Source organism: Propithecus coquereli, unplaced genomic scaffold (genome assembly GCF_000956105.1).
Source record: "Propithecus coquereli isolate 6110/MARCELLA unplaced genomic scaffold, Pcoq_1.0 Scaffold15, whole genome shotgun sequence".
Classification (NCBI taxonomy): Eukaryota; Metazoa; Chordata; class Mammalia; order Primates; family Indriidae; genus Propithecus; species Propithecus coquereli.
Genome location: NW_012139413.1, coordinates 2420945 through 2438782, shown reverse-complemented (window position 1 = coordinate 2438782; position 17838 = coordinate 2420945). Strand labels below are relative to the sequence as shown.

At 35.7% G+C, this 17838-nt stretch overlaps 1 protein-coding gene across 1 annotated transcript in view; it reads right to left on the bottom strand.

Annotated features, from left to right (window-relative positions):
- Nucleotides 1-4103: 4103 nt before the first annotated feature.
- LOC105806928 (matrilin-3-like) overlaps nt 4104-17838 on the bottom strand; it is a 256161-nt gene continuing 242426 nt past the window's right edge. Inside the window, exon 4 of the mRNA XM_012640161.1 lies at nt 4104-4249. Coding sequence (XP_012495615.1) covers nt 4104-4249 — 146 coding nt within the window. The remainder of the gene's footprint in view (nt 4250-17838) is intronic.

The window sequence follows — 17838 nt, the reverse complement described above, 5'->3', positions numbered from 1 at the left end:
AGAATTTAGTGACTCTAATAATTTCTCTTCATGAGGGAGCTCATGTAAGAATGCTAAAATATTTATTCTATATGTCACTATTTTTATTCTTATTCCTCCATTAAAACTAATAAAGATACGTATAATACATTCAAATGTCTGATGAAGTAGAAATGAAAGCGTATCTGAAGCAGAAAGAACCTAGTTCAAGTCTTACTTCTATCACTTACTAAGTATGTCATTGGGTTCTTAGCTTCAGCACTGAATGGGTGGTTCACTAAGATGTAAAGAACTGGGAAGAGGATCTTTAGGACTGAGACTTAAAATCAGCAGCTCTGTTCGGCTCTATCAAGTTTGTAATGCCTACCAGTCATTCAGGTAGAAATGTTGAATAGATAGTTTGGTATATTCACATATAGTTAAAAGAAGGAGAAAAGTTGGAAGCATAAATTTTACATTGAAAGAAGGGCCAGAAACGGAGAAGAAAACTAGGAAAGTATGGTATTATAACATAAATGATAAGAGAAAGTCTTTCAAGAAAGTGTTCTTAAGAAGAGGTTAGTTGACTATGTTGAAAGCTACGGAGAGGACAAGTAGGATAAAATCGGAGATGTTACCATTCAATTCGGTAGCATGGAGGGCATGGGTGACTAGTGAAGAGGTAGAGATAAAAACCTGATTAGTGTGGGTGGATGAGAGAATACAAAATGAAAAATAGGAGTTATTGGCTATAGTCATCACAAATTTTGTAGTGAAGGGAATCAGACAATAGCTCTCATGAAATGTGGGCTCGCATGAGGGTAGTTCAAAGACAGAAGATACTTGACCATGTTGCTGTGCTGATCAGAATGATTCAGAAGAACTAATGCTTCAAAAAAGAGGGGGTAATTGCAAAAGCAAAGATCTTGAGATGTTAAGAGACAATAGAATCTAAAGCACAATGAAGATGACCTTTGATAGTAACAAGGCTACTTCCTTCATATTAATAGGAGTGAAGATTTTTCCATAGGACTCTATGGGAGATTTGGGGTTGATTATTACCTTGAATGGTAGTTTGCATCGATTTTTTTTATGACATAAGAGACAAGATAAAGATAAAGGCAAAAAGGGGGCAATATAAAGATTTGGAAGAGAAAGAGGTGTTAAACCCTCAATTTGATGGGGGTCAATGTAGATATATTCTGATAGTACTGGTTTGCCCAGCCATGCTGCCTAGTCATTTAAGATTTATGGTCCTGAATTTAAAGCAAAATCAGTTAGCATGGTTGTGTTTTGAACACAGCAAAATTCACCTGCTAAGGTATAGATGTGAACTGGGAAATGAAAGGAAGAAGTCACTGAGATAAATATTGGGTCTGAAGATGAAGAAGAAAAATGAACTGTTGTTGTGCCAACACCACACAAGAGGCAGAGATGGAGAAATCAGCCATAAAAATAAGAAAAAAAATGCTGTCATTTGCAAAAAGGATGGAAGAAGTAGGCAGGTGAGGATGGGAAATATTAAGGTAGAAAATATGGTACTTGATGGAATTTATATCAGATAAATTTAAGCTTAGTAAAGTAGGAAATATGATCATCTATAGATTAAGCAGTGGATCAGTGGGGAAGATGTGAGAAAAGGAAATAGCTGTAATAGCAGCTACAGCTAATAACTCAATATATTGACATTTTAATAAGGGATATGTTAAGTTGTATTACTAAGCCTAGGAAGGAAGAAGCTAAGGTTAGATGACATGGATCATAATTTTTTTGAAGAGAAGGGGCAGAGGGATGAGTTGATGGAAGAGAAGGCAAAGCAAGAAAGAGCTTTATAAAGAGGCATGACGAATGACGATGGGAAGGGTAAGGCCAACAAGGAGATTCTCATTAGAGCATCTAACGTGTCACACATGGCACTGCAACATAGAGCTGCTGTTCGTAGCAATAGTTCCTCCACCCCTACTAGTTTCTTTTCCTTGAGTTTTACATTGGAGTTATTAGTGTTCAATAAATATCACATAGCAGAGCTGCTAAAGTAAGGCAGACTCTTCATGAAAAAGATCCATGAGCCTAAAAGAGCCCCAAGTCAGAAGACCTGAGACTTAGTCCTTGCTGACTATCCTGGACTATTATGAAAACCATTTTCTATTGACTGTGGGCCTCTGTTCCTTCATGTATAAAATGTGGGAGTCAGACTTCTAAGCCCCTACCCCCAGCCTACCTCAGTGGAAAACATTCTCAGGTGCCCTGCCTCAGCAAGATATTCAGTGTTCTTTTGTTTTTTACTCTAGTTTAATACCTGTAAAATACCACACATTTCCTATGCTGCAACTGGTTACCACTTGCGCCATTTTCCATCAGCTCCCAGCTCAAAGCCAGGGTGAAAGATCCCACAGAGTTCACACAGTGATGACGGCAGTGAGCAAGCCCTTCAGCATACTCTCTTATATCTGCAGAAAGAGACACAACAGCTCAATCTTAGGAGCTCTAATTAAGACTTACTTGCAAACTATAAAAATGAACTAACGTATCTCTTCCCCACTGACCCCCAACACCCAGTGTAACAGTGAATAACACACAGGCTCCATACTCTTTGTATAAAGGGGGCATTTGTAAATAAACAAACTGCTATGACATTATCTCTAGTGTTGGCCTTATGCTCTCAAACACTTCTATCTATTAGAAACTACTAGTATCCATTAATTGGGAAAAAGAGAGAAGACAGGAAAAAGAGAAGACAGGAAGAGAGAAGACAGGAAAAACAGCCTAATCTTAATAATATAGAGAAAAAGTCATTGTAATTTGTCTTTAGGAATATATATCCCATTCTTAACCAAGATGGCATCTCCCTGATTTAAATTAGATAGTAAGTGGGCAAGGCAGATTTAGGGCCTTCATATTTACCTATCCATGGTTTGTGTTATACATATGACTGTCACAAGGCAATGCCATTTAGACACCAGTATCCTCTCTCTTTCCTGACATCAATAGTCAATTCTGTTCAGTGAAACTTCAGTTTTGTGGTCCAGGTGATCTCTGCTTTGTCCCTTTAATAGACAGGTCTCACTATCATTTTTTTAAACTAGTGCTTCCTCCTGTACTGTCCTGCATATTAGCCCTACCAGGGTGCTCAGAGAAATACTCATTCTTCTAATGTATTTGTAAAAGACTAGATAGGCAAAGTCTGGGGGACAGAATTTCTAGGAATAAGGTACTAGATGTTAAAATAGAAGGTTGGAAGGGATTATATGTACATACCTATATTTTATATGTAAATACTTGTCATTTTTTCACAAATATTTAATAAGATCCTATTCTGTGCTAGGTGCTGAGCTAGGCAGGTGCTATAAAAACAGAGGACCAAAGCAGAAACATTCTCTGTCAGAAAAGTATGTTAACAAAATCCACAGAAAATTTTATCTTAATTTTGACTTAAAGAAGGAAAAAGAACAACATTAATTTTTATGTCTAATTCCTTTTCAATTTTTCAAAGTGCTTATCATTCTTATAAATCAGGAAACACTTCGGTACTTTCATAATTAATCTAAATAAACTGTTTTTCATTTTATGAAAATGTCATGATAAAAACGAAGAATTCTGTGATTTCTCAGAAGTTATTAAAACAAAGGCTGTCCTATAGAAATGATTTCATTTATCATTTCTGGTCATGGAAGAATTTATCATTTTCATATTCGAATTGAAGTATATCTGTTTTGCTATTTCTAGGAAACAGAAATGTGTAATCTTGTATTTATAGAGTTTCCTTCTTTTTTGTTTTAATTATTCTTGACTTCTGAGAATACTCATTTGCACATGCTTGCTTTTCAAAGGTTATCCCCACCTTATGCAGCCTATAATAAAAGACTCCCTATGTGGTTATGGAAGGTTTTGAAATATTAATTCTGAAATTCACTTCAGAATGAGAGACACAAAACAAAAAGCATTAATTCTGAAACTATACTAGGTCTTTTTTAAAAATTGTAACTAAGAATTTCACTTGGTTTTTATAGTACCATAAAATACCTTTCAAAATGATCAAATAAGAATTAAATGTTCCTTTTTAAGCATAAATGAAAACATCTTTTCTCCTAGCTGTTCTGACTATTCAAAACTGAATTACCACAAAATTTCAAAAAATTACACAACTAAGCCATCAGCTTCAGTTTCCTACCTTCACAAGTCTTTTTGTCTTCAGACAGCTGGTACCCTGGGTGGCAGGCACACCTGGCCATGCCATTCTCACTCTGACATATGTGAGCACATCCATTCCCACCTGTGCAGGGGTCCATCTCTGAAAGCAATTAAGCAGTGATAGTTTATAATTCATTCTGTTTGGAAAGATGTACCGAGTGAAAGGGTGAACAAAGAATGGTAAGGAGGCACTGACAATTAGGTTTCTCATATAAAGACGGTAAGGACTCCAGAAAGTCCTTTCCCACTTTCCTATGGAACTCATTGAAAAAAATTTTTTTAAGTTCACATAGCTGTTATTTTTATTTCCTTTTTATTGATGTATAATAGCTATAAATATTTGGGGATACTTGTGATATTTTGATAACTGTATAGAATGTATAATGATCAAATCAGGGTAATTGGAATCCATCACCTCCATACATTTGTCCTTTCTTTGTGCTAGGAACATTAAAATTCTTCTCTTCTAGCTATTTTAAAATATGCAATAAGTTATTGTTAACTATTATTTCCCTGCTGTACTTTCAAATGCTAGAACTTATTCCTTTTATCTAACTGTATTTTTGAATCCCTGAACCAACTTCTCTTCATTCTCCCCCCAATCCCTTTCCTACCCAGTCTCTGATAACCACTATTCTACTCTCTATGTCCATGAGATTTCCCATATATGAGTGATAATGTATGATATTCATCTTTCTGTGCCTGGAATATTTTACTTTACGTAATGAGTTCCAAACCATGTTGCTGCAAATGACAGAATGGAAAGATATCCCATGCTTATGGACTGGAAGAATTAATATTGTGAAAATGTCTACACTACTCAAAGTTTTTTACAGAGTCAATGCAATCCCTATCAAAATACCAATGACATTCTTCACAAAAATAGAAAAAAATAATCCTAAAATTCATATGGAACCACAAGAGACCTTAAACAGCTAAAGCTATCCTGACCATAAAGAACAAAGCTGGAGGCCTCAAACTACCTGGTTTTAGATTACACTATTACAAAGCTGTAATAACCAAAATAGCATGGTACTGGCATAAAAACAGACATATAGACCAAATAGAACAGAATGGAGAATGCATAGATAAATCTACACCCCTACAGGCAATTGATTTTTGACAAAGGCACCAGGAACATACATTGAGGAAAGGACAGTCCCTTTAATAAATGGTGCTGGAAAAATTGGATATCTATATACAGAAGAATAAAACTAGATTCACATCTTTCACCATATAAAAAAATCAACTCAAAAGGGATTAGACTTAAATATAAAACCTGAAATTATGAAACTACTAAAAAATATTGGGAAGCACTACAAGCTGTTGGTCTGAGCAAAGATTTTTGGAGGGTAAAACCTCAAAAACACAGGCAACAAAAGCCAAAATAGACAAATGGGGTCACATCACACTAAAAAGCTTCTGCATAGCAAAGGAAACAACAAGTGAAGAGACAACTTATAGAATGGGATAAAATACTTGCAAACTATCCATTGGACAAAGGATTTATAACCAAAATATATAAGGAGCTCAAACAACTCAATAGCAAAAGAAAATTAAATAATTCAATTAAAACATAAGCAAATGGCCTGAATAGACATTTCTAAGAAGAAGACGTACAAATGGCCAACAGGTACATGAAAAAAATGCTCAAAATCACCAATCATCAGGGAAATACAAGTGGAAACCACAATGAAATATCATTTCACCCCAGTTAGAATGGCTATTATCAAAAAGACAAAAAATAACAAATACTGGCAAAGATGAAGAGAAAGGGGAATGCGCATACACTGTTGGTGGGAATGTAAAGTAGTACAGCCATTATGAAAAACAGCATGGAGATTCCTCAAAATACTAAAAATAGAACTACCATGTGATTTAGCAATCCCACTGCTGGCTATATATTCAAAAGAAAGGAAATCAGTATATTTAAGAGATATCTGCTCTTCTATGTTTAATGCAGCACTACTCACAATAGCCAAGATATGAAATCAACTTAAGTGTCCATCGGTAGATGAACAGATAATGTATATACACAATGGAATATTATTCAGCCATATTTTTCATTTTGTGATCTGAACCTCAGAATCTGAACAAATATAAATATGAATCAAGGCCAAAATAGAATTAGCTTAATTTCACTCTTCTCCAAAGTGTATCCAAAGTTAAGTTAAAAATCAGCAGGATCTCTTGCAGACTCCTCTGTGCTTTTCCTCTTTCTTTCCCCATCTTTTCTCCTTTGAGCAGCAGGATCATTCTTAGATAAACCCTACTACCTTCCCTATGCTCCCTCTGCCTCTAGACAAGCAGTAATGGTGTGAGAAGAAGGCAGACTGGGGAGGTCTGGGAGGGTCCGAGCTGCGGCTGCCATAGGGATGGTAATAAAGAAGTTCAAATCCCTTTGGAATTAAGTAAACTGGCTTCTTTCTCCTCTCACTTGCTCCTATTTTAATTTATTTTAACTGTGTTCTCTGGAAGTTTATAGTAATAGGCAGCCACACAAAGCTTATTTGTCAGTCATTCTGGTCTCACTGTATGAGTCCAGCCTTGTCTACCCAATAAAATTGAGATGTTATCTTTATCATATGCTAATATATGCATACATTTATGTCAATTTCTGTACTTTCTATTCAGTTTCTTTGTTTTTCTATTTCAATCCTAATATCATATACATTTAAGTATAAGTAAATGCTTTATAAAATATTTTAATACCTGTAAAAGAGAATCCCCCCTAATTGTTTTTCTTTGTCAAAATTATTGTGTTTTTTGTTGTTTATTTTTACATATAATCTCTATAACAGGTTTCTTTAGTTTAAATATTTTTAAATTATTTGTTTGATGTGCTTCATGCAACATTTTCTTCTGGTAAATATTTATTATTTGGTGGTAAATTTTATTGTTCATTTCTATACTTTTATGATAAGTCTCTGTTGATGTACTGTCATTTTCTTCAACAGTAGTGTTTATGTAACAAATTGGATCTTCCTTGCCTAGCTTTCTTTAGGAAGTTCTGGTCAGGATGATGTGGCATTATAGACTTCTAGACTTCCTAGTCTAAAGGTTCCCTCCTTCTCTGTTGCCACAGAGACAGACTTCTTCCTAAATGTATGGTTTCTCTATATGAGTCTCTGTGTATCCCCGCTTTCTGTGCTTCCGTAAATCCAATCAGGTTATCTAGGCTTGTCGTCAAAATGTGTGCTCACAAGGTATATATCTATATACAAAGATGAGCCTTTTTATCTACAAGGAGTGGATTTCTTTTTGTTTCCGAAATAGGTTACCATTGTATTCTCTTGACATGTTGTAGACTTTTCTTACCTTTCTCTTTCCTTTTTCTCTGATACAAACTCTTAAGCAATTCTTACATTTAAGTCTTCAGATTATATTTGTCTCCAATTCCATACACAATAAAATTTTCTGGACCTTCTTGGTTTCACTTGTTTTCTTTGTTGTGTGTGTATGCTCTCTCATGGGTTAAGGGAAAGATGATGACCTCCACAGCCATGTTTGTAATAGAAACTTAGCTTCTGCCACCATCTTTCAAGACACTGAGATAGGTAACTTCTCTTCTGAACTCTGCAGTGAAAGGTTATTTCACAAGCTGCAAGGTTAAAAAGTAGATTAAAATTATCTTCGATTCTCCTAATAGACCTTTGCTTCTGGGAATCTCTTCCCTAAATTTGTTTCAATCTCTTATTGTCTTTAATGCCTTCTTGGTGCCCAAGATCTCTAACTATGGGGAGTTGTCCTCCCAGAAAATGGCTCGATATAACCCCACAGCAAGTTGTAGTCTTATCAAAAGACCCATCTGTTTTTGAGGCCGATTGTAACTGTCAGCTTCACTTCATGAACTGGGCATGAAAGAGATAGAAGATAAAACTCCCACAATGCAGCATTTGGTTGTAAACTTACAGCTTTTACTCTCAGCTGCAGAATGTAGGAGAACATTCAAAAGTAGCATATGGGACACAAGTAATATCTGCAGTCAAGATTCAAATGCTTCTTTTGGATAGAAATAAAGGACAATACACTTTACATAATAGCACTTAAATGGGGCCTGTTCAAATTTGGCCTGTGACCATGAAAGAGTAACCATGCCTGGCTCACCTTCCCACAATAAACAACTAGAAAACTAGATAAGAGTATATAAAACATCTGTTTGCAGATACTGGACAGCAGGCAGCACAGGAGAGGGATCCCTGTGTGAAAAGAAAAAAGAGAAGCCAAATCATTTCTCTGAGTTTCTGCTGGAAACAATTTCTGGATTACGGCACAAGAAGGAGAAACTAAAAGACAGCTCTTTGATCTTTCTAAGTTTAGGAGACAGATCAGAGTTCATGATGGTCAAGACAACTAGAATTTGTGGAGTAGAGTGCTAGTAAGGGTGGAGGGAGGATGTTTCACAGAGGAGAGCTCTCGATAGAAATATGCATATGTATCCTCTTGAATCTTTGACTAAATATTATTCCATAAATACATAGGGTGAATATCCATGAGATCAGTCAACAAACAGGGAAAAAGAAGGATTAGGGGATCTGTAAACCAAACAATTCCCAGAGTACACTAAGAGGCAAGAGTGAGTTCTCAGCAACCAGACTGGAGAATGTAGTTCAACATAGGCATTCAATAAAGATTCTAGAGTGGCCATGGCTCAATAGTAGGGCTAATATAAACCCAGAATAAAGCCTAGTCTAGATTTGCCCAAACAAAGCTAAAAAGTAATACTTGAAAAGATCAAAGTGATCTGCGTGTGACCTAACTTGACTTCCAGAGAAAAAATACAATACTCGTTAAAGGATAACGACAAAAGTTAGCACTCGACCCTTGTAAAAATGTATCATGTCTACTATCTCAAAAAAATGAATAAATATTCATTTTTTAAACAATGAGACCCAGAGATGGGATCAAGATGGCCGACTAGACACAGGTAGTAGATGCCTCCTCCATAGAGAGAAACCACAGATCTATTCACATTTCAAACAGGTCATCTATGAGAGAACACTATGATTCACCAAGAAAGTGATGGGAACACCAAAAGTGGGTAAGAAGAGGGTTTAGGGCTACTTTCCTGGCCAGGGATGGAAGCTCCTAGGCTCCAGACTCTGAGATGAGCTTTTATAATCTTGGCTACAAGAGAATCCCCTGACCTATGCAGGTCTCAGTGCTAACACAGGAAGCTGCCTGGAGATTGCAGATAGGCATTCCTTTGGAAAAACATGGAATCCAACAGGCATCCAAGCCTAGAGCAGCTTGAGCTGGATGCCATTCTGAGAGCCTAGATACGAGGGCATTTCAGGTGTGCCTGCCGCTGCTGCACAGATAAAGGAGGAATATAGAAGCCCAGGCACCGCCACGCACCCCTGCGAAGGTCCCTACTGCCTTGCTGGTGGCTGCTGTTGAGACTGAGACATTAGCAGACAACATTTTCCACAGTTTCTTGCCCATGCTGCTTGCCTGGGTGGGGTCCCAGCCTTTCTGGTAACAGGCTCAAGGCATCATTTTGAGAGTTTGACGATGGGCTATGCCCTGCCCTCAGGCTGAGTTCATGCAGATGCAGCTCTAGTCCTACTCAGCTTAGGAGGGCCAGAGGAGCCCAAGCTCTGCTACACATATCTAGAACAATACCCATCACCCTACGATAGGTTGCTGTAAGACTAAGTCTTAAGCAAACTGCATTCCCCACAGTTTCCTGCCAACGTAGACTGCCCTGGAAGGGCCCCCCCACCCTTTCTGGTCACAGGCCTAAGGCACCATTCAGGGAGTATAAAGCTTGGCTGTACCCTACCTTAGGGCTGAGTTCAAGGTGACATGGATATAGCTGCCACCTGTTTGGGAAAGGACAGGGGAGAGCAAGCTCTCTTAAGACCAGTTAAAACAGTACTCACCACCACGTTACAGGCAGCTGTGGGGCTGGAGATGAGCCTGCCCTATCCATTGCAACTACCAGTAACATCATATGGACCTCACGGGTCCTAGTGGGTGGCTCCATCACTGTTGCTGAAACTACAAAGAATTCAAACAACTCAGCAAGAAAAAAAAAATCCCATTAAAAATTGGGCAAATGACATGAACAGGCATTTTTCAAAAGAAGATATACAAATAGCCAGGAAACATGAAAAAGTGCTCAACATTAGTAATCATGAGGGAAATGCAAATTAAAACCACAATGAGATACCATTCCAGTAGAATGTCCATTGTTAAAAAGTCAAAAAGCAATAGATGGTGTGGATGCATTGAAGAGGGAATACTTATATTCTGTTGGTAGGAACATAAATTAGTACAACCTCTATGGAGATATCTCAAAGAATTCAAAGTGAATCTACCATTTTATCCTGCAATCCAACTACTATCTACCCAGAGGAAAAGAAATCATTATATCAAAAAGAAACCTGCCCTTGTATGTTTATCACAGCACAATCTACAGTTGAAAAGATATGGAATCAACCTAAGCGCCCAACAGCCAATGAGTGGATAAAGAAAATGTGGTATATATATATATATACCATGGAGTACTATTCAGCAACAAAAAAGAATGAAACAATGTCTTTTGCAGCCACTTGGATGGAACTGGAGGTCATTATCTTAGGTGAAACAACTCAGACTCAGAAAAACAAAATAATGTGCATGTATGGATATAGAGTGTGAAATGATAGACAATGGAGACTTGGAAGAGTGGGGTGCAGGAGGTGGGTGGATGATGAGAAATTAACGAATACCTACAATGAACATTATTCGGATGATAGATACCCTAAAACCCCTGACTTTACCATTATGGAATTTATCCATGTAACAAAATTACACTTGTACTCCATAAATTTATACAAATTTTAAAAGCAGCTGCTACAAACAACTCTATACACATAATTGTGGCAACTTAGACAAAAGGGGCTAATTCTTAAAAAACATAAGCTGCCATAACTCATCCATATGAAATAGAGAATTTATCAGCCCTATAACTATAAAAAGTTAATATGTTAAAGACTTTCAAAAGAAAGATCTCTAGGCCCAGATGGTTTCACTGAAGAATTCTACCAAATGTTTAAAGAAAAATTAACACCGATTCTACGATATCTTCCAGAAAATAGAAGAAAGAATATGTCTCAATTTATTTTATGAAGGTAGTATTATCCTGATACCAAAATCAGGCAAAGAGTAAAGGAAGAAAGGAAAAAAAGAAAAGAAAAAGGAAAGAAAGGAAGCAAGGAAGGAAAACAGGAAGAGGGGAAAGATGGATAGAATGGATATAGATCAATCAATATCACTCATGAATAAAGATGCCAAAATCCTTAACAAAGCATTAGCAAATAGAATCCAGCAATACACACACACACACACACACACATACACACACACAAAAATTATGAAACATTACTAAGTTGAGTTTATTGCAGCATGCAAAGCTGGTCAATATTCAAAAATCAATGAATGTAATTCTCTGTAGTGACAGGATAAAGAAGAAATTTCATATGATCATAATTAATTGATACAGAAAAACCATTTGACATAATTTTACACCCATTCATAATAAAAAGAAAAAAAAAGAATCTCAAAAACAGGAGCAGTGGAATCTTCTACAAGTTGATAAAGAGCATATTGAAGAAACATACAGATAACATTACAGTTGTCCCTCAGTATCCATGGGGCATTGGTCCCAGGATCCTTCCATGAATACCAAAATCTACAGATGCTCAAGTCCCTTATGTAAAATGGTGCAGTATTTACATATAACCCATGAACATCCTTCTGTATACTTTAAGTCAATTTTAGAATACTTATAACACTTAATACGATGTAAATGCTATGTAAATCGCTATTACATTGTATTGTTTAGAGAATAATGACAAGGAAAAATATGTACATATTCAGTACAGATGCAACCATCCAGTTTTTTTCCAAATATTTTTGATCTGTGGTTGGTCGAATCCATGGATATGAAGGGCCTTCCGTGTACTTAATGGTAAAAAATCAAATTCTTTCCCCCTATGACTGGGAGCAAGGTAAGGACGTTTGCTCTCATGACTCTATTCAACACAGAGCTGGGAGTTCTAGTCAGTGCAGTAAGACAAGAAAATTAAATAAAATAATTACAGAATCAGAAATAAATAAATAAAACTGTTTTTATTTGTATATGGCATAATTATCTGAAAATCCTAAGAAATTGCCAAACCCCTAGAACTAAAAAGTGAGTTCAACAAGTTATTAATAGCATCATAAAAGATAAACATACAGAAATCAGTTGTATTTATATATACTTATAGCAAAAACATGAACAGTAAAATTAAAAGACAATAATAACATTTAACATAGCTAAACAAAACAAAACAAAACAAAACAACATCAAAACATTAGGTGTAAATTTAACAAAACATTTATAGACCTTTTATGTTGAAATCTACAAAATACTGATGAACAAAATTAAAGATAGGTAAATAGAAAAATATATTGTAATCATGGGTTGGAAGACCCAGTGTGATAAAAATGCCCATTTTCCCAAAATTGATATACAAGATTAGTACAATTCTTATCGAAATCCCCAAAAAATTTTTTGTATATATAAGCAAGTTTTTCAAAAAAGATATGAAAAGGCTAAGGAAGTAGAATATCTAAAGCAATTATAAAAGAAGAAGAAGGATAATTGCTTCTTCTTGATTTTAAGACTAATCATGGCTTTGTGGTATTGGTGGAGAGACACATACATAAATTAATGGAATAGAATGAAGAGCCCAGGAAGACACCCACCCAAATATATATGCTTGATTAATTGGCAGGGTGTAAAAGTAATTCAATGAAGAAGGATAACCTTTTCAACAAATGCATAGGCAACAAAATGACCTTTGACCTAGGCCACAGATATTATCAGGAATAATAAAGGGCATTTCATACTGAAAAGGAATAAATTTTTCAAAAACACATAATAATTCTAAATCTGTATGTTCCTAATAACAGAACTCCAAAATACATGCAGCATAAGTTGTTATAATTGACAAGGGAAGTATAAAACCTCATAGATGCAGTTGGAGATTTCAACATTTCTCTGTATCTATAATTGATAATATAAGATGACAGAATGATAACAGACATATAGGCATAAGTTAAATAACTATCAAATAAATTAAATTGACATTTATAATAATGTCAGTCAATAATTGCAGAATATACAATATTTTCAAGTGTACATAAAACATTGAACAAGAAAGACCATATTTTGAGTCAAAAATGATTTCTCAATAAATATAAAATGATTGCAGGTATACAGTTATACTTTTTGATCAAAATGGAATTTTATTAGAATATAAAATCAAAATGACATCTGAAAATTCCCCAAATATGTAGAAATTTAACAAAAAAATTCTAGGTTATCCATGACTCAAGAATAAATCCCAGAGAAAATTAAAAAATTTTTTAAATAAATGAAAACCTTATCAAAATATGTAGGGGGGAAAAAAGCAATATTTTGAGAAATGTATAGCTTTAAGTGCTTATCTCAGAAAAAAGTGAAGTCTAAAGATTAGAGACTAAAAAGAGAAGATCAAGTTAATCCAAAATAAATAAAGGAAAAAATATGAGTTAAAAAAGTGAAATAAAAAATAAGCAATGAAGACAATTGATAAAATAAAAAAAAAAAATTTAAAGCTCAACGAAACTGAGAAACATCTAGCTAAACTGATCAAAAATAAAGAAAGGGCACAAATTAACAAGAGAATATTATAAATAATTATATGCAAATATATATGATAATTTATATGAAATGGGCACATATCTCCTATGGAGCAATTTATTATGATTTATCAAAAGTGACTTAAAATGTAATAGAAAACTTAAATAATTCCAATTTTAAAAATTGAATTCCCAAATATGAACTTTTTCCAGAAGAAAATACGAAGCCAAATGTTTCACTGGTGATTTTTCTCAAATGCTTAAGTAAGAAATCATTTCAATTCTACACAAACTCTTACAGAATATAGTCAAAAGAGAATGTTTCTCAACTCACCTTATTAAGCCAACATTACTTTGGTACCAAAATCAGACAAATATTAAGAATTTAATAATTCTTAAAATCTTTAAGTAATAATGAGCTAGTAATACACACACACACACACACACACACACACACAGATGAATCTAAAAACCATTCTGCTGTGCAAAAGAAGCTAGACACAAATGATCACATACTGAATGACTCTGTTATTTAATATAGGACACTCTAAAACACAAATCTAGTGTATAGTGAGTGACAGAAAGAAGATCATTGGTTACTAGGATTGAGGTAGAAAGACTGGAAAAGGGCATGAGGGAAATTTTGGGGTGATGGAAATATTCATTATCTCTACTGTGAGGCTAGTTACATGGTATATGCATTTAAGCATGTAAAATTTAAATTGTTGTATTTTATTAAATGGAAATTACACCTCAAAAAATTGACTTAAAAAAAGGTAAGCAGTAATAACAAAAAATAAGAACAATTTTTGTTTGATTGTGGTTTACCTGAAAGACAGAGAAACCAATGTAACTATTCTTTTCAGATGTTCCAATAGATTTTTGAGCTGCATTCAGAGAAAGTGCCATGTCTTATTTATTCTTCAGTTCTAAGCCACTCAAACATACTTGCCTAATAAATGAATGTTAATGTTATAAAGAACAGTGTGAATAATTGACACTCTTTCTACTTCCTTTCATAAGAAAGCTGTGTTTACAACCTCGCTTATTTTCTTGTCTCCTTGCCCATATAGTTATTGTCCTGACTACCCAATTGATTAAGACCTATTCTTTTTCCAAGACTCAATCTTAGGTACTACTTCCCTCATAAAACCTGTCCCCATGACATCAGTGACAGTTCTCAATTTTGAAAGAAGTCAACTTTGCTCAAATTGAGTCCCTTACAATAGCAGTTTTGGTAACTGCTAGTAGATTTTATGTGATAAAAGTTTCCAACATCAAATAAACTTCGAAATGAGGCAAAACTTTTTTGTTGAATTTCTCAAAGCCTTTAATATGCTCCAATGTATTATAATCACCCCAAAAATTATGGGATATTTAAGTTTGCCATTTTATTTGACCATGACACTTTTTAAATTGTAAACCTATTTAATAGATTAGTTTTCATTGAGCAAATATGGGTAATGATCATTGATGCCATACATTTAGATCTTATACTGTACTACCTTAAACTTTAAGAGATCAATAACAGTGCTCATTCTCTATCTTTGAATATATTAAAATTTCCTGAAGGCAGGGATCTGACTCATACATCTTGATATACCCTCTGTCTAGAAACTATGTAGTAGGTGGTTGATAAACTGTGGTTTGATGTGAAAAGTCTGTATAGCCATCAGAAATCTGGTTTCAAGGATTAATCTTTGCTAGAAAAATCAATTTTTGTCTTGAATGACACTCAGTAGATACATGCTAAACTTTAGACACATAGCAGTAAATAGGACCATCTCCCTTCCCTCATGGACCATCCATTCTGGTAAGTGAGACAAGACAGTGTATGAGTAAACCAACAAAAAAACCATCACAGATTATTGTGAGTGCTATGTAAGAAATAAATAAGATGATGTGATAGACTAGCTGAGGATGAAAGCCTCACTGGAAAAGAGAATTTGGGGCAGAGAGCTTGAGACATTGAAGTAGGAAAGCCTTAGTTTATTCAATAAATTTTAAGAAATTCTCTTTGGCTGCACTTGTAAGACACAGTGGCCCATGATAAAGATGTTGGAGTTTATGTTTTGTTCAATAGTAAACCATTGCAGATTTGAAGTCGAGAAATGGTAGAGTCTTAGGTAAAATTCCTGATTGTTGGTTTAATAATATTTTCTCTTTATTAGAGATTATTAAAATATGTGCATTTTATTAAGAAAATGCTTCATTTCTGAATGGTAGCTCTGAAGCCACATAGTATACAATCTTTAACTGAATTTGTATTCTTAAATCTTTGTGTATCTTGTATGCTTATGCATAGTTAAGGCATTTCAAATTTTTAAAAATGCTGTTTCTTTTGCACTTCTTACATAACTTGGAGAACATAAGTAAGATGGTAATTTGGATAAATGAGTTGGCAAGAATTCCACCAAATATGTTAGTTTAAAATAATACATTGTAATTTATCTTGAACAGCTCAAACCCTGATTGGAAATCATTTTCAGGACTAGATTATTAGTTACAATTTTGGAAGATGCTTAAGTGAAAAACACTATTTTAGTTTCTGTATTCACAATACAACCTAAAGCCTTATTTATATTTTTAAAAAATATGAGATAAGAAACATAAGATTAAAAAATTCATAAATGACATCAAGATAGCAGAATAGGATTTTTTAGCACTAGTTGCCTCACAGAAAAATCAATTTGAATAACTAGCCACACACAAAAAACATACCTTCACAAGAGCTGACAAATTCAGGTGATAGAATATAGCATGTAGGTATAGGACATAATAAGAAAAGATGCATTGAAGAGGGTAAGAAGAACAGTTACATATTACCTGTGTCATCCCTCCCCCAAGCCCCAGCAGGACGGTGCAGAGAGAGATACTATCTGTATGGGAGAAGAAAAACAAAATAAGCATACAACTTTGCCATGGAACCCAGCAGGCATGGCCCAGTGAAATCTAGCATCAGGCTTGTTCCCATAGCCTTAAGCTGTAGGCCAGCACCCACAGAAAAAGCCTTCAAGCCCATTTGAATGCCCTACTGGACTTCATGATCCCAGGCTCCAGGCTGGTCCGCATGGCTCCAGACTTCAGGCCAGCATAGAGCCAGGCCAGCCCTAGTGGTCCCAGGCCCCAGATAGGCATTCACAAACCAAGGCTCCAGGCTCATCCCCATGGACTCAGGCTCTGGGTTGGCCTCCACAGACCTAGGTGCCAAGCTAGTTCCAGTGGACCCTGGCTACAGGCTGGCTCTCACAGACTCAGGACAAGGGCCATCCTACAGACCCAGGTGACAGTCCTATCCCAATGCCAGAATGCCAGCATGTATCTATTGAGTGCCTCACATTCAGATTTTCCCTGTGGACCCAGGCTTCAGGCTTCAGGCTGGCCCCTGTGGATGCAGGTTTCAGGCATACTCCTGTGGACCCAATCTCCAGGATGACTGCTCGCATAGACCCAGTCAACAGGCTTATTCCAGTGGACCTCAGCCCCAGGCTAGCTCTCAAGGACTTAGGATCCAAACTCTCCCTGAAACCCAAGCTCCAGGCCTGCCCAGTGGACTGAGGCTCTGAGCCCAACCTCGTGGACCTGGGCACTAAGCCAGTCACTGTGGACCCAGGTGCCAGGCCCACTGACCTGCTGACTCATGTACTAGTTAAGCCTACCTGAGGACACCAGCAGCAAGTCTACCCAAAACCTTCCCAATATGGCCCTCCAATAATCTCTTAATAAACTGACTGGTGTAGGCCTTGCCAAAGAGCCTTTAAAGACTGGAATAGGTGCCTACTTTTTCAAATACACAGGCAGCACTTTATAGTCACAAAGATTACAAATAATCAGAGAAACAGGATACTATCAAAGGAAAAAAAATAAAGCACCAGTAACTGGCCCTAAAGAAGTGGTGATCTACAAACTGCCTGAAAATGAATTCAAAATAATCATTTTAATGGAGCTCAGTAAGTTACAAATGAACACAGACAATTAAATGAAAATAGAAAAACAATACATAAAAAAAATAAAATTTTCGGCAAATAGAAA